The sequence below is a fragment of the Heliangelus exortis genome, chromosome 6 (assembly GCF_036169615.1).
Source record: "Heliangelus exortis chromosome 6, bHelExo1.hap1, whole genome shotgun sequence".
NCBI lineage: Eukaryota > Metazoa > Chordata > Aves > Apodiformes > Trochilidae > Heliangelus > Heliangelus exortis.
Genome location: NC_092427.1, coordinates 9,458,657 through 9,481,678, shown reverse-complemented (window position 1 = coordinate 9,481,678; position 23,022 = coordinate 9,458,657). Strand labels below are relative to the sequence as shown.

At 40.7% G+C, this 23,022-nt stretch overlaps 2 protein-coding genes across 7 annotated transcripts; one reads left to right on the top strand and one right to left on the bottom strand.

The window, feature by feature from the left end:
* Nucleotides 1-1,594: 1,594 nt before the first annotated feature.
* Nucleotides 1,595-8,124, bottom strand: FAIM (Fas apoptotic inhibitory molecule). 3 transcript variants are annotated; one of them, XR_011726467.1, is made up of 6 exons: nt 6,113-7,481; nt 5,380-5,515; nt 4,767-4,995; nt 3,308-3,425; nt 2,073-2,175; nt 1,756-1,944 (listed from the first exon to the last, which is right to left on the bottom strand). XR_011726467.1 is itself a non-coding variant. In XM_071746573.1 (5 exons), the coding sequence occupies exons 2-5, from the start codon at nt 5,488-5,490 to the stop codon at nt 1,795-1,797; spliced, it is 540 nt and encodes a 179-aa protein (XP_071602674.1). In that variant the 5' UTR covers nt 5,491-5,516; nt 8,006-8,124; the 3' UTR covers nt 1,595-1,794. The 3 variants fall into 3 exon arrangements, 2 of the variants coding, with proteins under 2 accessions (XP_071602674.1, XP_071602673.1); XM_071746573.1 differs by lacking the exons at nt 2,073-2,175; nt 6,113-7,481 and adding an exon at nt 8,006-8,124 and having other exon boundaries at nt 1,595-1,944; nt 3,308-3,357; nt 5,380-5,516; XM_071746572.1 differs by lacking the exon at nt 2,073-2,175 and having other exon boundaries at nt 1,595-1,944; nt 3,308-3,357.
* Nucleotides 8,125-8,303: 179 nt separating this feature from the next.
* Nucleotides 8,304-22,590, top strand: CEP70 (centrosomal protein 70). 4 transcript variants are annotated; one of them, XM_071746571.1, is made up of 16 exons: nt 8,304-8,693; nt 9,189-9,285; nt 9,448-9,571; nt 11,968-12,148; nt 12,461-12,630; nt 14,425-14,484; nt 15,278-15,377; nt 15,759-15,847; nt 16,231-16,305; nt 17,286-17,388; nt 18,053-18,223; nt 18,839-18,985; nt 19,570-19,684; nt 20,841-20,955; nt 21,913-21,992; nt 22,379-22,590. In XM_071746571.1, the coding sequence occupies exons 1-16, from the start codon at nt 8,685-8,687 to the stop codon at nt 22,438-22,440; spliced, it is 1,698 nt and encodes a 565-aa protein (XP_071602672.1). In that variant the 5' UTR covers nt 8,304-8,684; the 3' UTR covers nt 22,441-22,590. The 4 variants fall into 4 exon arrangements, with proteins under 4 accessions (XP_071602672.1, XP_071602669.1, XP_071602670.1 ...); XM_071746568.1 differs by having other exon boundaries at nt 19,516-19,684; XM_071746569.1 differs by having other exon boundaries at nt 8,478-8,561; nt 19,516-19,684.
* The last annotated feature ends 432 nt before the right edge of the window (nt 22,591-23,022 follow it).

Here is a 23,022-nt window from a genome sequence, read left to right as displayed (position 1 = left end):
TACTCATTTCAGTGTAAAAGGGGATCAGTCCAGCTCTCAGATACTCTGAAACTATGTCTGACATTAGCAGGGTTTAAAACACATCTATTGTCCCAAACTAAATGCTAGTACCAGATTTGTCCAATCTGAAGCATTTAAAAGCACCAGTTACAGCTGTAACTACCACCCAAACAGTTTATAATAGTGCTGTAGTACAGAAATAAAGGCTCACCTTTCAGTATTACACCTCATTCCAGATGGAAAAGTCACCCACTGTGAAAACTGTAATTACCTGGGGTAAAGGGCTTGCATAAAACTATAAAAAAACCCCAAGATTGTCATATGAAACACATTTCATCCCCATGTGAAGCACTGGGATAGTGGGAGCAAGTCTGAACCCTAAAACACAGTTTAAATTAGTGTTCAATAAACTTTTCAGAATAATTTGTTAATTAATTCCAGGACATTTGTACTGCACCTGACTCTCCCAAAATAGCTGTCATGGTGCTTAGAGCCACTCAAGTCCAAAAGACATTACTTGCAAAAAATCTAACGCTGAGCTCTAAGTGGGGTTGGAATTGGAAACTTTTTTAAACAACTGCAAAACAAACTTTTAAATTAGTGTAATAATACTTGGAATTATGGGGTTTTTCCAATTATCTTTAAGACTAGCTATGTCTACTTTGTTGCAAAAGGGTAGCTTTTGTAGTGTGTGAGCCTTTGCTGTAATGTTAAATAAGAAACCCACCCATGAATTTGTAAGAAGCATCTAACACACAAGTCTTGTTCTCACAGAACTTCCAAGGTTGCTTGTAGATAGTGTGCTGGAAGTTTGAAAACAGAATTGCTTCCATTCTATTCTTTCTGTCTGTTCCTATTTTACCTTTTCCATTTAAACAATCAATTCTTGTTCTCTATTTCTGTCCCATCTTTCCTCATCTATCTTGATTCACACGTTACTGCCATGAAAAAACACAACTGTAGTGCCAATTTAAGGGTGGTTTGTTTTTTTTTTAGTCATCACTGAGGAATAAGCTCTTATTTCAGGTTGCTTCTAGGAGTTTTGTTTTTTAAAGAGTTTCATAGCAGGAATTATTTTCTTGTTTTCTTTTTTGAAAAAACTCAGCAGTGTTTCTGAATTACTGTAATGATTTCTAACAAGCACAAGTTTTCAGAGAACCTAATTATTTTTTTTTTTTGGCACAGTGTAACAACTTTTCTCCTACTTGGAATAAAGAATTTTTTTAGTGCAATACTATTTTAACACTTTCACACAAGTACTGGCAGCAGCATGCATAATTCATGCCCTTTTTATTAACTTCAAAATTTTTCAACCTCATCTGAAAAAAACTGATAGTTTCATAGAAAAAAAATACTGAGAAAATTTTAACAGCTTATTTGAATGCCCAGCACATGCTTCCTCTCTCAGTATGCACCTGCCCTTTATAAGGATTCAGTCTTACTGAGTATTTGTCTTTCATTTTATTATAGCAATATTTTTTTCTAGTATATAATTTCTACTTAAGTTCACTTAAGTAGATATTATATCACTTAAGTACTCTGCACTTAATGATATAATATATATTCTACATATATATATATATACACACACACATAGTTTTAAAAAAGTTGGTAATGTAAGAGGTTGTATATAATTATTTTCTTCTGGTCCTGAAAAAGAATAATTTCATATACAGAAACTAGAAAATAAATCCAGCACAAACTACATGTGTACTAAGTAGTACATAATATAATAATTACCACAGTAATTGAAAATTTCTGATCTTAGTCCTATAGTAATCCTTTACTTAGAGGCTACTCCACAGCCTCTGGGATTTCTCTGTCCCCCACAATAAGGGTGTGAATAATTCCTTCCTTTTGTTTTCCACTGCTGACAGCTTTAATGTAACAGCTGTGGCCATCAACACTGAAGTGAGTTTCAGTCCCATCTTCTACAAATTCACCCTGGGAGAAAGGAAACAAGAATAAAACCAGACACATGCCATTTTAGTAAAATAAAATGTTGAGTACATCAGACTATTTCCAAGGTCAAGATCCCTTGAAGTTCCCACAGTCAGAGCAGCCATAGGTACCTGTGACAAATGCAGAACAAAGCTGCAGAACCTCAGGCAGGGTTTTGTCAAGGTGTCCAGGCAAGATTTGTGGGTATTAGATGACAATCAAAATTTCAAATTGCTGTTAAATGGTAAAGTTGGAGTCTGTGAATTAATGTTGCCACTAAAACAAAAATAGACACAAAGGTTTCCATCCAAGTTGTGTGGTACAGCCAAGAGGTACCACAGTAAAACGTGAAAGATTTAGTGGTACCTTCTAGAACAGGGCAATGAGGTCCCTGAATTGAGTGTAACAGTTGTGTACTTTGGATATGCAGCTCTTGCTGCATGATTTCCTGTTAAGGGATTTTTGCCAGCTGTGTTTTTGTTGGCTTTGGGAGAGCAGAAAAATCTGTGTAACTCTAATGCAAGCACAGTTTGACAACTAAACCTGTACTCATAGCTTGCAAGAGTGTCTCTTAGTGCATTTATTACATTAGAGAAAAGGCTGAAAAACATCAAGAGGAGAAGTCTCATTCTATGACAGGGGATGTTTCTTCTACCAAAAAAACATCTGGTGAAAACTTTTCATTATATTCTCAAGTACAGCAAAACTGATGATTTTACCATTTGTACTCATCCAGGGGACTACTGGTGGCAGCAGTAGTGACAATTCTGCTAAGAAAACACATCCTTCAAAGATGGGGAAGCCCACATAGTATGCATGTTGAAACATGCACTGTAACATCCATTGTAACAAAAAGACTACAAATAATTCAAGCCTCCTAGCTGTCAACCTGCTCTAAAAATTAACACAGATTTGACTGAAAGATTTTATTTGTGATTTTATTTGTGATTTTATTTGTTCCAATAAGACTCTTGAACCCTTAGTGTCAGGGACCATGTCTAGATGGAATAAAACTATGAGTTGTAATAGACTACCTGTGTTCAACTCTCAGTCACCACTTACACAAGCAAGTTTGGATGAAGTGGCTCTACACTCTGCAAAAAAACCAAGTCCCTCTCACTCCCCTGAAAATTTTCTCCCCAAAACCCCCTGAATAACCAACACAGAAAGTGTGGCATCCTAACTGAAAGACTCAGTTATAAAATACAGTGAAGGACAATTGGAGCAGACTAATAGCATACTGGCTGTCCAGGTGTAAGCTCATACTCTGTGGTAATGTGTGGTAATGTGAGGTAATGTGCCCCTCTGTGGCTTATTTTGCTGGGCTCTGGTTATTTAGCCATAGCCTTTGGAAGTGATCACCTACCGCCGTTTCCATTTTTTGACCATTGCACCACACATCCATAGTGTCCTTTTCTGTGAAGGAGAAAGAAACCACAAAGTATAAAGAAAAAGATATTTCAAACCCCCGCAGACAAGAAGATCTGGAAATTTTAAAAATTCATTGTTGGAATTTACTGTCAGTTCCCAGAAGAAGTTCCTAATTAGCCACAGTACTTGGGCTACAGGGTTTGTTCATGTATTGGAGCTGGGAGGGCTCTGTCATCAATGGGAAAACTATTTTTGCTACAAACATACATTGTTATCTCTATCTAGCTCTGGCTATTTACACTGGGTTGTTCTGAATATTGTCAGAGATACTTTGACATTCTTAAACTGAAAAACTTGAAGACAAAAGACAAAAATTAAGTCATTTCTGCTGATTATTTGAATGCTGTTTATTCAATGAAGCTCTAACCTTTTTTTTCAGGTCAGTTTAATTCAAAACCAGCAAAACGGTTTTCTGAAAATATGTTTGAAAACCTAAGTAGCAATATGAATCTTAGATTATTTTTTTTATTTGAAACAGAATATTCTTCCACCTCTCCTAGCATATCCTCCTTATATTACTTTTCTCTAGAATTTACACTACTGACACCATCATCAACAGGACATCAAGTAGAGAGAGTAACACCACTTGCCTTTAAGGTAAGCATAGGGAGATTTAGAAGTCTGTGAAGAGACTAATCTGTTTCTGGCATTAAAACTGTCTTTCTTGCCCTCAGTTCATTCTGTCCTGAGGCTTAAAAAGAAACCATAGCCCAAGATCTCATCTCCAGGTCTAATCATACAGCAATCCCTACGTGGAAGTTTTCCCATCACACGTAAAGTTCCTCAGGGGATCCCTTCCTCCTATTTCCTTTTAACATATTTGGGAAAGAGGGGCAACAGAGAAGAAATATATTGCCCTGCTAGTCAAAAAGTAAAAAAAGTAGTCTGAAGGTTTTAAATCAAATTTGTAGTTAAGAAGTAATGCAGATAAAAGACTGGTGATCGATATACTGAAAATTTAGAATAACATTGTTGCACTTCTTCAGTTACAGACTCCTTGAATTCCGTTTAAGATTTTTGGAGGAAAGCCTGGTTACCTGGCTAACAAGCTTAGACTCACAGTGGGTTTGATCACATCACTTCCATAACATGCTTCACCTGGAGAATTGCCCTGTTATGGCAGCTTTATGGATATTGAGGCCATAACTCCTTCTGAATTTAGTTTTGTTTTTTTTCAAATCTAGACCACACTGCTGTAGAACAGAACACTGACAGCAGTCTCACACGGGTGTAACAAGAACGTTATTTTTCAGACTGTCTTTGACATTGAATTCCAAACTTTCAGATGACCCAGGATTTCACACTGCAACACTGCTTTCTCATAGTGACCTGTTACTAAATGCCTACAAGTTTATTCAAAGGCAGCAACATGAGGTCACTGAATGTCCACTTACCTAGAACAACTCTATAGTCTGTACCACCCAAGCTCAGTACCCAAGTATTGGTTGTTTTTGACCTGTGCTCCATATACTTCTTGAGGCTCTTTCCATTGATCTCCAAAGAATATTCATATGCAAAGCCACTGACTGCATCAATGTTAATAGTAGCTTTTGTTTTGGATGCTCCAACAGTGAATGTTTCTTTACCCACTAATTTAAACATCCAGCCTTTTCTTATTTCTTCCTGCAGAAAAGAAAAAAAAAGACAATGGATATTAATGGATAAGTCTTTATGCTTGTATACATGTATTGGTATAAGGAAAATTGAAACTAGAACCCTGGAAACAGTTCAATACTGAACTATTAATTGAGAATGAACAAATATACAATGTTCTGTGTGTCTAGAGTGCCCCTGCCCAAGGACAGCAAAGCACTTCATGAATACTCACACCTTAATTGTAACTGAAAAACAAACAAACAATGCAGTTCATTAAATTAGGTAAAGGTAAACCAGCTGAATATACCTCACTTGCATTTATTAGCCTTTTGTTTGTTCTGATGCCTGTTGCATGGGAGTGCACTTATATAATCTGTATCATAGTGTATTTTGAGCACATAGCACTTTCACCTTTCCATCAACATAGACAACACGTTTTCCTGAAGTGGTCCCATGTTCAAACTCAATCTTATGAACACCATCACTTAGAGCTACTTCCCAAACAGCCACCAAATCTGTCATCTTCTCTAAGTGGCTGTACTGAGACCTATGGAAACACCAACAAAGTAAATTAATTGATGCTGAAAGACTTCAAATACTGACTTCTATAGTTCAAAGATTTACCACTTATGAGACTTGAAAGAATAAACTTACAGATTGCTTGTATTTTTCAAACATTCAAACATGACAAAATATCACAAAATATAAACAAACAGTTAAACAGACTCACTTTGACAAAGACCATACAAAGACACAGATAACCATCTAATCTCTAAAACTTGTCAGGTGACAGTATGGTTACAAAATTTTACTTAGAATTCAGATGCCTCTGGAGAATTCTGCAATTTCTTGCCAGGTCTTAAAATACAGTATTTTTATTGGTCTCTGAAAAAAGTGTTTTAGACTTTTTAACTTAGTCAGGATGAGTAGTTTAGCTATTACTGTTTTAACAAATATGTCATCTTTCTCATAAACATTACCTAATCATTCAGAAATGCAACTCTGCACAACAAACACCCACAGGGCAGGAGATCTGGCAAGATATCCTTTCATTTAAGTACGTCCAAAAGTTTAGATTCAGTACTGACTACTGCAATGTGGATATCTTTCCAAATCTACCCATACCACAGTTCTGATTTTTTACCTTACATCATCTTCACAGACAGTAATCTCCTCACCGGATGCCATAGTAACCAAAACCGCTTTTAATCCAATTAGCAGCAAGAAAAAAAAAAAAAGCAGAATAGCAGCAGAGAAGTGTTGAGGCCTAAATTTTCCTCATTTTATCTTAGGACATGTTCTGAAGTTTCATAAACTATCACACACAACAATTTATATGATGAAAAAAAAAAACAACCAATTTTTCTTCCTAGACAGAAAGGCAAATGAAAGCATTCTTTCATAAAATTAGTGTGTGCAATTTATCCTAACGTTATTAGCATTAGTTATTTAATGGAAAAGTGGTTTGCTGAACTTGTGAGGAAATGCTTAGAAACAACCTTACCAAAACAGGAACCAAATAAAGAGCTGCTCATCTCAGTCACAAACCCTAACAAACCAGGGACTCTTGCCACCTCAGGGAAAGCCAAACAGCACAGACAACTTCAACCTACTTGTTTCTCTAAACCACTGTAACAGTTTTCAACAAACTGTATTAGCATTTTGACCTGGCCATTCAGTTGTAAATTTGTGTGAACTATAAATAAATCAGTTCATCTTACCACACCACAGCTTTGTTTTACAACACTACTGATATTTTCAGTTTATCATTTTCAGTAAATAGATTAATTTGTGCAAGAGCTCTCTGCATGAAGTCTGTGCATATCTCTAAGTATAATAAGTGAGTTTTTTATAGACTCCACGTTTCAGTGAATAATTAATTAGCACTAGGTTGTAGGGTCTCTCTTCAGCCTAGCAGAGGATTGTGCATTTAAAAATTAAGCCTCCTGCATTCTGACTTAAGCTTCTATTTTAAAAGATGCTCACGTACACTGCTGTATTACTGTCCATGCTTTTGTCAGGAATTACACACCTTTCTGTTCATAAACTGAAGTAGAAGTTTTTAAAAAGTCAGACCATTTGAAGGCTATAGGATTTAGTTCTCACTGCAGTGATCAGTCTACTCCACCTAATAAAGGCTGAGGAGGTTGTTCTGGCTGTCCCTAAGGTCACGGGCAGGTTCCTGTGAAGATTCACATGCCCCAGCACACGGAGAAGCCAAGCAGGTTGTATTCCCTCTTCCCCATCATCTCCAAGGGGTGGGTAACAGGGGCTCAGGACAGACCCACCCTTGTCCCAAGCCAAGCATCCTTGGCACAAAAGTAAACTCCAGAAGAGGTGGCACTAAGAGCAAGTCTATGGGCTACCCGCATACACCACATCACCCCTGGCAGTACCTGATCCCTCTGTGAATTTTAGCAGGTAATTTATCAGCAGTGCTGAAACGGTTGGGAAACATCCCAGAACATGCAATTTTTTTTTTTTTAAACAAACAAATTATGCTAATATGCTTTTTTTTTTTTTTTTAAATCAAACCTGAAACCAAACGCTAGGCCAGCTTTTTCTGAAGGACACTCGATAGCATCCGAGTGGCTGTCTGCCGCCCTTACCCCTCAGGCACGCACTCCCTGGCTACAACCCACGGCTCTGTACTGGCCGCCGACCGCCTCATTTCACTGCATTTTCTGTTCATCAAGCTAGAAGCCCAAAACGAGATTTACTTCTTCATACATAAGGGCTTGTTTTGAAGACTAGGACAGGATTACGGTTGTGCATCCACCCACCTAATCCTTGCCTGGCAGCAGACAACGGGGGATGGCGCACTGGGAACTGTATCAACTCCAGAGACGGCAAATCTCTCACCGCCACCTACGTTTATTGCCAGCAAAGATCTTTCCTTTTGTCTGTTTGTTTGTTTGTTTTTTAATTAATTCCTGTCAGCGATATTTCTAAATCCTCCTAAAACAGCTCACTGTTGATCGCCGTGGATCCTCCGCACCCCCTCAGAACACGCAGCCCTTACCCGAGCCGCCCTTACCCGGCCCCAGGCAGCGGAGCTCCAGCGGCGTCCAAAGAAATTTCCCGGCACAAAGAAATTTTACCCTTCCTCCGGTCCCCAGGCAAAAAGCGGAAGCACACGCCACTGGAGACGGAATCTGCTTCCACTTTCTCCTCCTCCAGCGGCCAGGCGGTATCCAAGGCTCCCGTAGAAACGCTCCCCCAGCCGGCCGGGCCCCAGGCGGGAGGAGGCCGCTCTGAGAGAGCGCAGCTCGCAGGCGCCTGCCTCCCGCCCGACGGCCGCGGTGCCTGAGGAGCGATAAGGCCTCCGCGGGCGGGCGATCAGGCAAGCACGGCTACTCTCTCAGCCGCTCCCGGCTCCACTCCTACCTCCCCAGAGCTCTCCTCCCCTCTCGGCACCCTGCGCCTCAAAATGGCGCCGTGCAGCCAGCGCCGCCCCGCGGCTGCCTCCCCCCTCCTCCCCGCGGCGGGACGGCCGTTACCTCCGCTTCACCGCCCTCCCGCCCGGCCCCGCGCCTTCCCGCCGCCGGCAGCTCCGTCCGAGGCTGTGCCCCGCCGCCCTTCGGGACCTGCGGGTGGGCTCCGTGTCCTGGTAACCCATCCCTTTCCTCTCCTGCCTCTCGGCGGCCGCCTGCGGGCGGTGGCTGCGCGGGGCCCGGCCCCCTTCGCTGGTGGTTCGAGAGCGGGCGTCCCTCGCCATGACAGAGGTACCGTGGCGGACCCGGGCTGCTTGTCAGTTAAAAACAGAACAGAAAGAAGACAAACCAGCACTTAAGCCCCAAAGCACAAGCAACCCGCGTCCTCTTAGTGTTCTTCTCAGGGCTGGGGTGGGGGTCGGGGCCCCCCGCTCTCCCCGGGGCTTTGGGGTTACCCGAGGGCCCGTTGTGTGGGTTTTTTTTAAAAGGTAAATTTTACCCTTTGCACGCCTTTCTTCTAATAGTGGTCAGAAAATCCGAATAATCTGTCTGTTGTTAAGTACACTTTTTCCCAGGATTTTTTTTTTTTTGCAGATCCCATTGGAGAGTCTCCCACACCTGCCTATGGTGGATGGGGCTTCCTGGGGGCTTGGGGTCCTGGGGGCTTGAGGTCCTGGGGGTTTGGTGTTTGCTTGTGTTTATTTGGAGGCATAGGACAGGTGAGCGGGAGCTGATGCAGAGAACTCAGGGTTCTGTCTTTTCTTCCCCTTTTCCCAAATGCATCAGGAGAAGGCGGAGTGGGAGAGCCTGAACAAGCTGTTAATGCGGCATGGGTTGAAACCCGTGAGCCTTGCTGCCCCTCAGAGCTGTGGAAATACATCAGGTAAAGAAATGATAATTTTTAAAGTTTTTGTATTTGGCAATAGAAGGCCTGTGATCACAAGGCATCTCTAAAGCCATCACTTCTAAATGGTGGCAGAGATGTGGTGATGTTCTGCTGTTAAAAGCCTTTCACTATGACTTTGCTTATGTTATACATCTCCAGGTACAAGTGTCTTAGACACTCAGTCTTCTCTAGGAATAAGACTTGCATTAAAAACACTGGTGGAAGACACCGACCGACAGCAGAAAATGATGCAGGGGCTTTTGGAGGCTAATCGTTGTCTGAGGTAAGATGCAGTGGAAGGAACTTTCCTGCTAATGCAAAGCAGAAGTGATATCTGTGTCTGTCTCCTGCCAAGTGGAGGTCTTGTCACATCTGAGTCTTAAGACATTTTTCCTGAGATCATTGTGTAATACGCACTAAGGGTGGCCTAGTTCCTTTGGAGCTCTTCCGTTACCTGCTGCTTCTTTACTGTGTTCAGTTTGGGTGCCTGCTCTACAAAAAGGATGTGGTCAGGCTGGAGAGTGTGCAGGGAAGGGCCATGAGGATGATCAGAGGACTGGGGCACCTGCTGTATGAGGCTGAGAATCACAGAGTTGAATAGTTGTTGGAAGGGACCTCAAGATCATCTAGTCCAGCTCTCCCAGTAAAGCAGGATCACCAAGGGGTGACACAGGGCTGCATGTAGGTGGGTTTTGAATATCTCCAGAGAAGGAGACTCCACAACCTCCCAGGGCAAGCCTGTTCCCGTGCCCTGTCACCCTCAGAGTAAAAAAGTTTTTTCTTATGTTTAAATGGAACTTATTATGTTCCAGCTTGTGCCTGTTGCCCCTCATCCTGTCACTGGAAACTACTGAGACGAGTCTGGCTCCATCTTCCTTGCACCCACCCTTTAAATACTTGTAGCCACTAACAAGGTCTCTCCTCAGCCTTCTCCTGCCTTTCAGCCTTTCAGAGTCACCAGCTTTCTCAGCCTCTCCTCATAAGAGATGCTCCAAGCCCCCAGTCATCTTTGTTGACCTCTGCTGGACTCTCTCCAGTACTTCCCTGTCTCTCTTGAACTGGAGAACCCAGAACTGGATGCAGTATTCCAACTGTGGCCGCACCAGGGCAGAGAAGAGGGGGAGAATGACTTCCCTTGTCCTACTGGCCACACTCTTTATGCAACCTAGGATTCCATTGGCCTTCCTGGATACTTCGCTGCCTATCAGGACCCTCTGATCCTTCTCTGAACAGCTTTCCAGCAGGTCCACCCCTAAACTATATTGGTGCTTGGGGTTCTTCCTCCCCAGGTGCAAGACCTTCCACTTGCTCTTACAGAACCTCATCATGTTCTTCTCAGCCCAGCTCTCCAGCCTGTCCAGGTCACACTGGATGGCAGCACAGCCCTCCAGAGTGTCAGCCACCCCTCCCAGCTTTGTATCAGCAGTGGACTTGCTGAGGATACACTCTGTCCCCTTGCCCAGGTTGCTGATGAACACGTTGAACAAGACCAGACCACATGTTAATCCCTGGGGAACACAGCTGGTTACAAGCCTCCAGCTTGACCCTGCTCCATTGATCACCACCCTCTTTCTGTCACACAGCCAGCTCTCAGTCCACCTCCCTGTCCACTCATCTAGCCCCCACTTCTTGAGTTTCCTAATGAGGATGTTATGGGAGATAGTGTCAAAAGCTTTGTTGAAGTCAAGGTAGGCAGCACCCTCTGCTCTCCTCTCATCTAGCCAGTGATAACATCATAGAAGGCAATCAGGTTGGTCAAGCATGATTTCCCCTGGGTGAATCCATGCTGACTTCTCCCAGTGACATTCTTTGCTTTCACATGTTTTATGATGATGTCCAGAATGATTTTTTCCAACACTTTACCAGGAACAGAGATGAAGCTAGCTGGCCTGTACTTCCCTGTGTCCTTCTTCTTGCCCTTTTTTGAAGACTGGAGTGGTATTAGCCCCCCTCCAGTCCTCAAGCACCTCTCCTCTTCTCCATGGCCTCTCCAAGATGATGCAGAGTGGCTAGCAATAACATCTGCAAGCTCTCTCAGAACTTGTGGATGCATCCCATCAGGGCCTCTGGGTTTCTGGATATCCAGTTTGAATAAGTGTTCTCTAACCTCTGCCTAGGTCCTCTTCTACCAAAGAAAAAGTCTTCCTCTTTCCAGACCTCTCTTACCTCCAGGGTCTGGGATTCAAGAGGATAGGCTTAGGTTTCTTCAGCCTTGAGAAGAGAAAGCTTAGGGGACACCTTATTGCGATGTTCCAGTACTTAAAGGGGAGCTACAAAGAAGATGGAGACTCTCTATCTACAAGGAATTACATGGATAAGACAAGGGGTAATGTGCTTAAGTTGATCCTGGGGAGATTCTAAGTGAACATGAGAGGAAAATTTTTCACTCTGAGATCAGATATTGGAATGGTCTCACAGGGGAAGTGGTGGATTCCCTCACCTTGGAAAGTTTTAAGTCCCATCTCAACAGGGTTCTGGGACATATCATATAAACAATATTAGAAGGGATGGACCAGATGATTCCTGAGGTCCCTTCCAACCTAACATTCTATGATTCTCATACCAGCCTCTTTCCCACATGGAGCATCATCAGATAATGTTTGTCAGGCCTGTGCTTCCTTCACAGACTTCAGTGAAATTAGTTTAATTTAAATCAAGGATGTTTTTTTTTTATTTCAGAGATGAGATACGGCAGGAACGAGGTCGGGCTTCTCGAGAAGAGCAACGGGCTAATGATTTGGAAAATGTAGTGAAAAGCATTAAGTCCAAAATTTGTCAGCTGGAAGATGAGACAATAGCAAAAGTTTGCCAGCAACAAAATCAAGTCAAAGAACTTCAAAAAGATCAACAGGTTAAACAGGTAATTCAGATAGTGCTGTCCACGGATTCAAACTTTGGACTTTTTTTTTTTTTAAGATCTCTAAAAGTGTTTAGATTGATCAAAATAAACATGATTTTAGTTATGGAGTTGGTACAGTGTTTATAGGTTTGTTTTTTTCAATCTCTGCAGAACTTTCTAGTGGTAACTTATAAAAATACCTGTTTGCTTCTGCCATTCTCTTCCATATGGCTAAAACCCAACTACTAAGCCTCGGTGGGACCAAGTGCCTACTTGGGCATGTACAGAATATTCTCCAGTTTGTAAGTTATCTGTTGTCGTTATCTGTTCCAGGCAAAATACCAACAGCAGCAGCAAAAGCTGCAAGAACAGGAAGAGATCATTGCCCATTTGCAGAAGGAGCTGAGGAAAGTTGGGATGGAGGAGCAGCGGCGCGTTGCCGCGCAAAACAAAATGTTTTGTCAGTTCTGCAAAAGAGCTCCCAAGTCTCTCCTAGATCAGCAGTAAGCAATTTTTCTTATATTGGTGGATGACCTGTAATATTAAATGAAGAAATGGATTTTTAAATAACAGTTCTCTGTATTTATATAAAAAAATTAAAAAGCTGGATAAGACAAGAGGTGGGCTTTACCATGTTATCCTACAGTGCAAGCTGAAACAGGAATTCCTGTAAAGGTACATCAATGCAGTAATTTTTTCTTGTATAAAAAAATAGATAAATCCATGGCAGAAATTAAAACATTACCAGCTGCTGTATACACTAGGTGTCAGCAAAGAGAAGGGAATGATTAATTCTGGAACTGCAGTACCTGCTAGGCTGATGCCATCATGGGGATTCTCACATCTTAAAATGCAAATTAAAAACCCAACCAAACAAAAAAACCAACAAACACTACTACCTAGCCCCCATGAAAAAAACTCTAGGAGTTTTGAAAAGTGGTCTTTGTAACTGCTGACTGCCAGCTAGCTGTAAGGCTTCCCAAGTAATTTAGGGTAAGTTCTGGAAGTATTCCAAGCTTCTCTTGCAATAGGATCTACAGGGTTCTGCTGTAATCGGAGATTTGCCAGTTCTTAGGCCTCATGTAGCTATCACTTTAGTGTGCTGATGTTATGTGGTTTTCTAGGCCTGGCTAGCAGCAAGGTTTACCTGGGAAGCATTTAAAAGGTTTTGTGTGTCCCTGGCCTTTCTCTTGTGCCCTCACTATATGAGAGGAAACATCACTGAACTTGCTTCCCTGTGTTTTCTCATCTGTCTCTCCAAAACAATCTCAAGAGTGGTTCTCAAGGAAAGGCAGTTTCTCAGCTGTTTAGATTTTTTTGGCTCTATTTTTTTGGAGCCCTTTACTTTGAAAGCACTTCTAGTTTCTTTGGAGATGGATGTTCTAGGGCTCTGTGGGACCTGCTCTCTCTCTACCTCCCACAGTGGTGGCTGAGCCTTGTCCCTGTACTCAGCGCTGGTGAGGCCACACCTTGAGTACTGTGTCCAGTTCTGGGCCCCTCAGTTCAGGAAGGATATCGAGGTCCTGGAGCAGGTCCAAAGGAGGCAACCAGGCTGGTGAAGGGACTTGAGCACAGAACCTATGAGGAGACGCTGAGGGAGCTGGGGCTGTTCAGCCTGGAGAAGAGGAGGCTCAGAGGAGACCTCATCACTCTCTACAACTCCCTGAAAGGAGGTTGGAGCCAGGTGGGGGTTGGTCTCTTTTCCCAGATGACTTTCAACAGGAGGGCACGGTCTCAAGTTGTGCCAGGGGAGGTTTAGGTTGGACATTAGAAAGAATTTCTTTACTGAGAGGGTGATCAGACATTGGAATGGGCTGCCCCGGGAAGTGGTGGATTCTCCATCCCTGGAGATATTTAAAAAGAGCCTGGATGTGGCACTCAGTGCCATGGGCTGGGAACTGCAGCGGGAGTGGATCAAGGGTTGGACTTGATGATCTCTGAGGTCCCTTCCAACCCAGCCAATTCTATGATTCTATGATTCTATGATTCTATGATTAAACTTGCTGGGTAAACATGGGCACAAGATGAGGAGGATATCAGGAGGATTTATCTCTTGTCTCCTCTTGAATATTTTTGCTGCTTTTAGACTAGTACAGAGTTAATGTCTGCTTTTCTGTATTGGAAAACTGGCTGTGTTTGTTTGGTATGAGGGGAACCCCACTATTTGAAGCAGTCAGTTCTGAAGTGCAGTGCAGGTGTGTAAGCTGGCCTCTTCCTGCAGGTTGGTCGTGGTATCTTTCAGGCATGATTCTTTTGAGAATATATGAAATTGAAAATACCATTTTTCTTTTCTTCAGGTTCCTTTGTCTAATTGATTATTATGAATCTCAAATTAGTCGGATGAAAAAGGAGCTAAGGTAGGTCTCATCTGATAGAATCATAGAATGCTTTGGGTTGGAAGGGACCTTAAAAGTCATCTGGTTCCAGCTCCCTGCCATGAGCAGGGACACCTCCCACAAGACCAGTTTGTTCAAAGCAAATGCCCTGTGGTTTTACTGTTCAAAATTTTATTACTCATTACTGTTCTTAAATTTTATAATAATCAATGTTCTGTGTTGCAGATGTCATTAGCATTCAAGAAACAGCAAAGGGTTGTAATGGTCGTGGAAGTTTGAGTTCATCTGAGGAATATGTTAGTCAGGCTAAGCACCTTCCCAAGACAGGAGGCCTGGACAGCTAGGAAGTTAGGGGTATTCAGACACTTGAGCTATAATTCTTTCTTCTTTACTCTTTTCCCCTTCCCCTTTTGCCATAGTTTAGGGGCAGAATTATGGCATTACCTGTGCTCAGTTGACTGATGTCCCTAAACAAAAGTAGTGACAGCTTTTCAGCTCTGTCCTGGTACATACATAGTACAAATCAACAAGAAGATAGCCAAGGCATTCCTATAATTTGAGATTATTTTCTTGAAAACTGAAATGGGATTTGCTTGTACTGGAATTTCTCTCAAGCATTAAGTGCATTTAATTAGTATATGAAAAAGCATCCTGGAAATAATAGAGCAGAGCAGTGGGTATTGGGGCAGAATTTCTATTCTCTTTACTTTGCAGCTAGTGGAAACATTATAATACATAACTCCTAACTAAAACAACTTAGATCTTTGAGGTAATTGAATTACAGTAAGCTGATACAATTTATTTTTCTGAATAGGCAATATAAAAAAGATGAAGACCAGCCACAGAGAGAAATAAAAAGCAAAGAAGAATTCTTAAATCTAGATGCTACTCCTAAGTACAGAGCACTGCTCACGGTATGGAATGGCTAAGAATAACTCAATGCAGATCTCTAAATGTTAACCCCTAGAGAGCCACATAGAAACATCTGTGTGGTTGATTTCTGTCCCCTTGTTTTTACCATGTTTTCCTAACTTGTAAACTCTGGGCAGGGTTCTCACTGTCTTTATGCAAAGATTCTTTGCTGGGGACTGTGTAGACCTCTTTAATGAAAAGTTCTCCACTGGCAGTCTAATGCAGCAAGCCCTTGGTCTCAGTTGGCCAATTCCTCATCCATTCTGTCTTGCTATAGGAAAATGGGAACTCTTCTTAACACATATGTAATTTATACTTTAAAGTGTTCAGGCTTGTTGGTTATGGAATGAATGAAATAAAAGAAATAACAGTCTGTGTTGCAGTCTTTCCAGAAACAACTTACTGAAACAAAAGCCAGGAATGAACAACTTCTGCTTGAAAATATAAATCTCAAGAAAGATTTGGAGATAAGGTGAGAAAGAGAAAGGATCACTTTTTTATAAGGTCACTCCAGTAGACTTCCTCTACAAAGAAAGAAGCCAAAAGCATCAGCAAATGTGAAAGTATAGTATGAAATCTGCCTTTAAAAGGGATTTGTAGAAATTAGGTATGGCAGTAGCAGTCACCCTTCCCTCCCTGCACTGTTAATAACAACTGCTGTTGGTCAGTTTGCTGTTAATTGCTATTGCTATGTAGAAATGTAGAAATAATGTAGAAATGTGGAAATAATGCAGAATTTCATTTCCAGAATGATGTTACAGCACTGGCAAAGCTTTCTCACTTTTCCACTTGGCTGAGTTTAATAGATACCTCCAGATGCAAGACATGCAATATGGTACTTTTTCTTTCCTACAGACCAACTGCACAAGAATTAAAACTTTACAAGCACCAAGTGAAGAAACTAGAGAAAACTTTAAAGAAAACTATCCAGTAAGTATATTTCTTCATTAACTTTAATGAATTCTCTGAACTTTTGAAGACAAAGATACTCTGCAACCTGTAATATCAATAGTAGCTTACAAAGTATGTAATTCATCACCATTCTTCAGAGCCTGGTTATGGTGAGCAACTGCTACTGTATCTCTGAAGACACCCAGTGAACCTCTGAAATGATGGCATGGTCTCCAAACAGAAACACAGCAGTGTGTCTTTATTTCATTTTTATTTTCTGTACTTGATTTGAATGCTATTGCAGGCAATACAAACAGTACCAAACTGTTTTTTGCTGCTTCTGTGAGCTATAAAGCTACTGGTGAATTTATGGATTATGAATAAGAAAGTATGACTTGGCAGAATGTTGCAGCTACTGAATTTATGTCCATATTATTCTTAGAAATTGACTTTGGTTTTTTCTGAAACATTGTTGAGAAAATACATTGATGGGATTAGAGACCCAGTATCAACAGTGTTTTTATCTGTATTTTCACTTAATCATCTGTGCACGTGCATACTGAATACTAAATATTTTATAGCCTGAAAAAGACACATCTCTTATATTTTTTAAATGTTCAGGTCTTCATTTTACAATGTGTATGTTCTCTCATGGAGTAGGTATGATTTATATGATAGCTTAGAGAAAGTCATCTTAGATTTGACAAGAAGGGTAGTGAGCTAAATATAGTAAGCCAGAAAAGATGTTCAAGCAGAAGCAGATAAAGACTGTGAGCATGGAATTTGACTCTTTCGAGTAAAATTTTGAATTTTAAGTCTTCAGCTGTAGTAGAACCTCTGGTAACAGAACAACCTGTACACCTGGTTATGTCCCTTCTAAATTAGCATCTAGTCTGGAATAAACTCCACCTGAAGACATGAGATAAACTAATGGAATTTACTTTAAATATTATATTCTACACCTAGTTCAGTGTGGTGGAAACCTATTGTGTAACCTACTGTATGTATTTGGTGTGTAGATCTATGGGGAGTAGTACTGGGGAAAAAACAGAAGAAAATAAAGAACCTGAGAGTATCACAGGAGTCAATCAGCTGCAGGCAGTTTGCCAGCAATACTTACAGGTATGCAAATTTTATCTGTACTGGGTGAACCTAGCACTGTTACAATGAAATATAATGCATGAGTTTTGCTTAACTATGTAAGCTGAAGCATGGTATTTTGAACATAAGAAGTCATGGAAGTCCTTCACACAAGATGCATATTGTTCTTGATTTGGTAGTTGGAGTAGACTTATTATTAATTGTTCTAACTTAGGGTAAACTACCTGGAAAATCAGCATGGAAGCAGAGATGAGGTTGCAAACATCAAATCAGTTTTCAGGACAGGGAATTTGTTCAACGTCTTGGACAAAACAAATTCTTATGTTACAGTTTTAAACTTGCCTGAGGAGATAGTGGCTTTCATTTCTCTTTGAATAAAAAACCCTCAAAGATAATAAAACTTAGCAAAATGTAAACTGTGGAAGGAACAATGCCTTAAGTGCATAGATATTAATTATGCCTCAAAGGGAAGTGTATTTGCACTACTTTTACATATCTTCTAGCTAGTATATTTTTAAACCTTTGAATCTATTGCATGCTGAATACATCTGTAAAATTCATCAATACTGACTTACTGGAGCTGTTTATGATTTAAAGTTTAGACAACCATGACTGTCGTGGAGAGGGTTTTTATTATGAAATGTTATACATATTTAAGCAATAACATTTTTGATTTGTGTTGAAGGTTTTGTCCCGTATTGACTCCATTTTGCAAAGTCCAAGAGCTCCTCCACTAATTTACCGGCGCAGTAAAGGGCCAGTGCAAAACCATATTAAAGAGAATGGACAGGAATGTGGATTTGAGCATCTGCCACTTACTATAGAAATGTGGGCAGATCAGCTCATGGCCCTAAAGGTAACACATCATTGTACTTGCCCTTATATTCCTAGTTTAGTCTACTGACCACCTCTTGCTCTTTCCCTGTATGTAGGGTTTTTTTCCTGCATGTAGCTTTTGGTTTTGCCTGACCTGGTGTTAAACTTTAAAAATAATTCTGCTAGCCATTTATATACCACCTTAAAGTGAAAAATATGCAGTGTGACTACAGACCAGAGGTACTCTGTATCAACTAAATGTTTTTGTTCACTGGCTGAGTCCCTAAGAGGAATCTGAAAACCATGTACTTTACATGTTAATGATGCAGCATTCTCTTGCTTCCTTTTGTCTTGTCAGAACAGTAACTTTTTCACCTAAATACAAGTGATTTTGTTTAAAACCAAACTCTGTGACCAACACTTCTTACTTCATTGAAACTATAATATATGAAGTGCTTTAATTTCTAGACTGTCAGTGTTCTTTTTAAATCCAAGAATGCAGGGAAGATACTGTGCTTAAATTCTGTGAAAACTCAATCGTTACTGTCTCCAGCACTGGAATGTTTTTGCATATGAGAAACAGAAAACCTGACTGTTTCTGTAATGAAAACCACTTTAAGAAGTTACTAAAATAAGTTGTGTCTTCTTCTAAAAGGATTTGCATAGGTCCTTGAGAAAATTGTCTCTGGAATTGGTGCCCTGGCACTTAGCAGATCCACAGGATAACAGAGAATCCATACGAGTTGAAGACCTCCAATTCATAGTAGATGCAATTTTGGAAGAAACAGAAAACAAGGAAAAGGTAATTCTTTTTCTGGGGGTTTATAATCCCAAGTTACTATGAAATTCTTAAATGTATTCTTCACATGGTGATTAGATTTGCACATTGGAAAGCCTTGCAGGGTTTAAGAAATAGCTGTTTGAAGATAGTCCATAGTCAAAGTCTATTTTAACATAATGGATAAATTCACCTTGGGCAAGGCTGCCTTTAATCAAAGTTATTTGACCAGGGATGAATTTGCATTGCGCTGTAGTCTCGGGTATTATGCTGTTCAGTCTCTTTCTCAGTCAGCATTGAAAATACATCAATGTACACTAAGCAATGAAGAAAGATTTCAGAAGAGTCATTTCAGTTTGCTGAATATTTGTGTCTGAAGACTCTTTTAAAATACATTTTCAGATTGAAGAATACTTGAAATGCCTTGATTTAATAAAGAAAGTAACACCTGTTTTTTCTTCATAGACTAGTTTTAAGTATGTTTCACAGCTTAAAAGAGTCCTTGCTTTGTTAAGCAATTACACTGACGTGTTAATTAATTCTGTTTGCTACAGAACAGCCAGACACCATCCTTACCAACTCTGTTTGCAATGGTCTCACACTTCCAGAAGTTGTTTGATGTGAATTCTCTGACTGGTGTTTATCCACGAATGAATGAGGTTTACACAAAGCTTGGGGAAATGACCAACGCCATGAGAAATCTGCACGAGCTCCTGGAACTAGGTAAAGAGCATAGCATTTGTGCAAACCATTTCCACAGGAAGGAGAAGAAATGTGAACACAGAAGATACTTTGAGCTGCTGACAAATGGGTAAACTAGGTGTATTCTTCACTGGGGAGATAAAAGTAGGTTGCTGTCACTTGGGAGTTCAAGTAGCAAAACCCTATTATTTGTAAGCCTTTAGCAGTTGCTGAGGAATACCAGGGAGGCAGAAGAAATAACAGATGCAATTGGTTTTTTTAAATTTTTTTTTCTCAAAGCTTTGTTTCCTATGAGCTCACATTTCATTTTCTACTTGAAAGATAAGGAGTTCAGGAAAAAATAACTCAACCTTTATTCTAGATTTCTGCTCAATAATTAATTCAACTATAATTATGTCCAGTCCTCAGAAACTTCCTTTTTATGCTGCTAAACTTTAAAAAAAAAAAAAAAGTTATTGTCTGTGAAAAACCAATTGCCAGTATTCAGAGACACACTTGGTTACTTCCCCAGTACCCATTCTCTTCTGGTTTGTCCTCCTGGAGAACAGCAGCTGCTGCTGCTCTTGGGTCTGAAGGGCTGGCTGTGCTGTAGGGTGTAGGAAGGCTCTGGGACTGCCATGATCTTCTGAGCCTCATTTGAGGAGTGCAGCTTCCTGCCTGCAGCCAGCAGCAGAGATGAGGAAGCCTCCTGTCTCCCTAATAATCACAAACCAAAGGAGCTCAGAGGATGCCCCCTCTAGACCTAGAGTCAGTACTTCTGAAGCTGAGGGATTTGAAAAGCACAGGCAGCCTGTTACCCTCAGTCACAGCAGTCAAAGCAGATAAAATCCAATACCAACACAAGTTCTGGCTATTAACAACTTATTGCTTAGCCCCTATACTGTGCTTCTGCTGTGTTATGGCAACCTCATGAATAATGCTCTTTCTATAAACCATTTCAGTTGCTGATTTCCACTGACATTGTAGAGTGCACTTGGTTACCATCTCTGCTGTGTTCTTCAGCTTCTAAAGGATTAGTGATTCACCATTCCTAGTGGTACTTTGTTTTTTATAAACTTGTGTGCCTAGATGTGTGAAAACCAAATTAATTTCTAGGCACCTGCAAGACTGGATTGTGCTTAAACACTTTCCTGTTACTACAGTTACAAGAAACGTGAAGTGTTTGTTTTTTCCACAGACAGTTCAGCTCCACCCACTGTGGTAGTGGATACTGTTGGGAAACTGTGTGACATAATTAATGAGAACATGACTGAGCAGGTACAGCAGCTTCTGGGAACCCGAGACATCCACAGGTATGTGGGGCTGTTCCACTAGTGATCATTCCTCAAACAACAAATTTAGGAATTGAGAGAACAGGCTAAAAGTGGAGTTTAATCATCTGTTACAATGCTGTGACAGTAAAGGAGCTACTGTTGTCCTACTACTATGTTACATGAAACAGATCTTGAATGCTTTCAAAAGGATAAATCTGGCAAAGAGAAAACTTAAGGCCAGAAAGTTCCAAAACTTGATTTGCATGGATAAGGTGATCAAATAAGCCTTAAGAGGATGTGTGTTTCAGAAGGGCACAAAGCAAATAATAATGCATGTGTGCTGGGAGGAGGCAGTGCTGCAAGGTGTCATCTGTAATATTGAGCTGTATTGGTTGCTAAGAGAACAGTTGTCTCAAGCTGCCTACAAATATTTGGGAAGTGGGTAAATCTTGTTCTGTCTTCAACAGATAATGACATACATGTATTTGGTAGCAGACTGTAAGAGCTTGAATTCAGCACAGGCTCTGCAAACATACTACAAATTAATTGCAGCAAGCAGCAAGTCTGACACATGCTGAGTTAACAATACCAATTCCCTCAGCTGCCCTGCGCTCCCCACAGTTTTAACTTAGAAAAGAGCTGCTTATAAAACTGTCCTTGTTCCACCTCTGGGGCAGTTATATCAGCCACCCCCAGGGAGTATATTTAACATACATAAGTTAATGTTCTAGTCCCAAAATCACCTGGTGCTATGTAGGATGGAAAGGAAGGATGTATATAGGGCAAAAATAGTGAAATCAGAGATCTTTTGATTGGTAACACTTGTTGACTGTAGGATTCAGAACCTTAGAACACATTTTTTTTGTGTAGATGATTTGATACACTACTAAGAAGCTGTCTTTACAGAAATCTATACCATAGTTTGGCAAAGCAGCTGAGGAGATGAACTTAAAATGTCCTTGTACCTTTTATGTGAGTCTCACTTGCACATTTCAGTATCATCAATAAGCTAGAAGAACATGAGTGCTTCTTTCCACCCTTTCAAGCTCTCATTCAAGATTTGCTCTGTCTTCTGGGTGAGTAATTCTTGCAACAGTTGTAATTATCTTTGTGCCATGCCAATGCTTCTTCCTAAAACTTTAAATATCTACAAAGTGTTTTGTTAACTTCTGGTGTACCAGGACACCAGGAGGATGCCAGAGTAGGTGCTAACACTCACCTCACTTCTCTCTTCTTTCCATCTTTTATCGACGAAGTGACCAAAATAGTTTGTTGCATATATTCAATCATATTATTCTTAAGATGAGCTAAACTGAGGTTTTTTTTCCAAAAGCATTAAAAGGTGTGAGGAGTTTTCACTTCATTCACTAGATGTGTTTCTAACATTTATGCCAGAATTTTGTCTGAACTTGAAGTTCTAGGTACATATACCTGACTATTTTTGCTTTTCATTCTATTTCAGAGATCAGTAACCTGGATGATATTTTACCAACTGTGAGAAATCTGAAATTAATAGCTAATTAAGAGTTACTCTGGTTCTTCTCTGGCAAGTTTTCTCTTACCTGAGAAGGTACCTGTTGATGCATAAGACATTACAGCTACCTCTAACCTCTGTTACCCCAGTAACAGGTTCAGGTTTTTTGAAACAAATAAAAGCTGCTGCATTTGTGGTTTTTTTGTTTTCTAAGCTGTGATTTAAGAAAAACTTAGTGTACTAATCACTATCAGCTTGTCTGCTCAGTCCTAGATGGAGAACAGACACACTCTGCATCAGTCAGGGAAAGCAACCCAGCACAGAACCAGACATCCCATGACCACTGAGCATTTGGGATGTTGCAGCCACAGTCAGTATGAGACAATCCTGCTCTGGCTTCCTTTGCCAGAACACTTTTATCCTTGGCCTCTCTTGGGTTTGTGGAGAGCCTGTTTAAAAGTGTTGTTTACATTTTCAGGGAAGTTTATGCTGCAAGCAAATTGTTACTCAGCAAGCATTTTTCCTGGTTATGGACTGAGGCAGACTGGATTTATGTAATTTAGGGTAAAGATATTTGAAATTTGTTTCAGGTGGTGGTTTATGGTTTTTTTTCTGCCTAGCACGGATTTGAA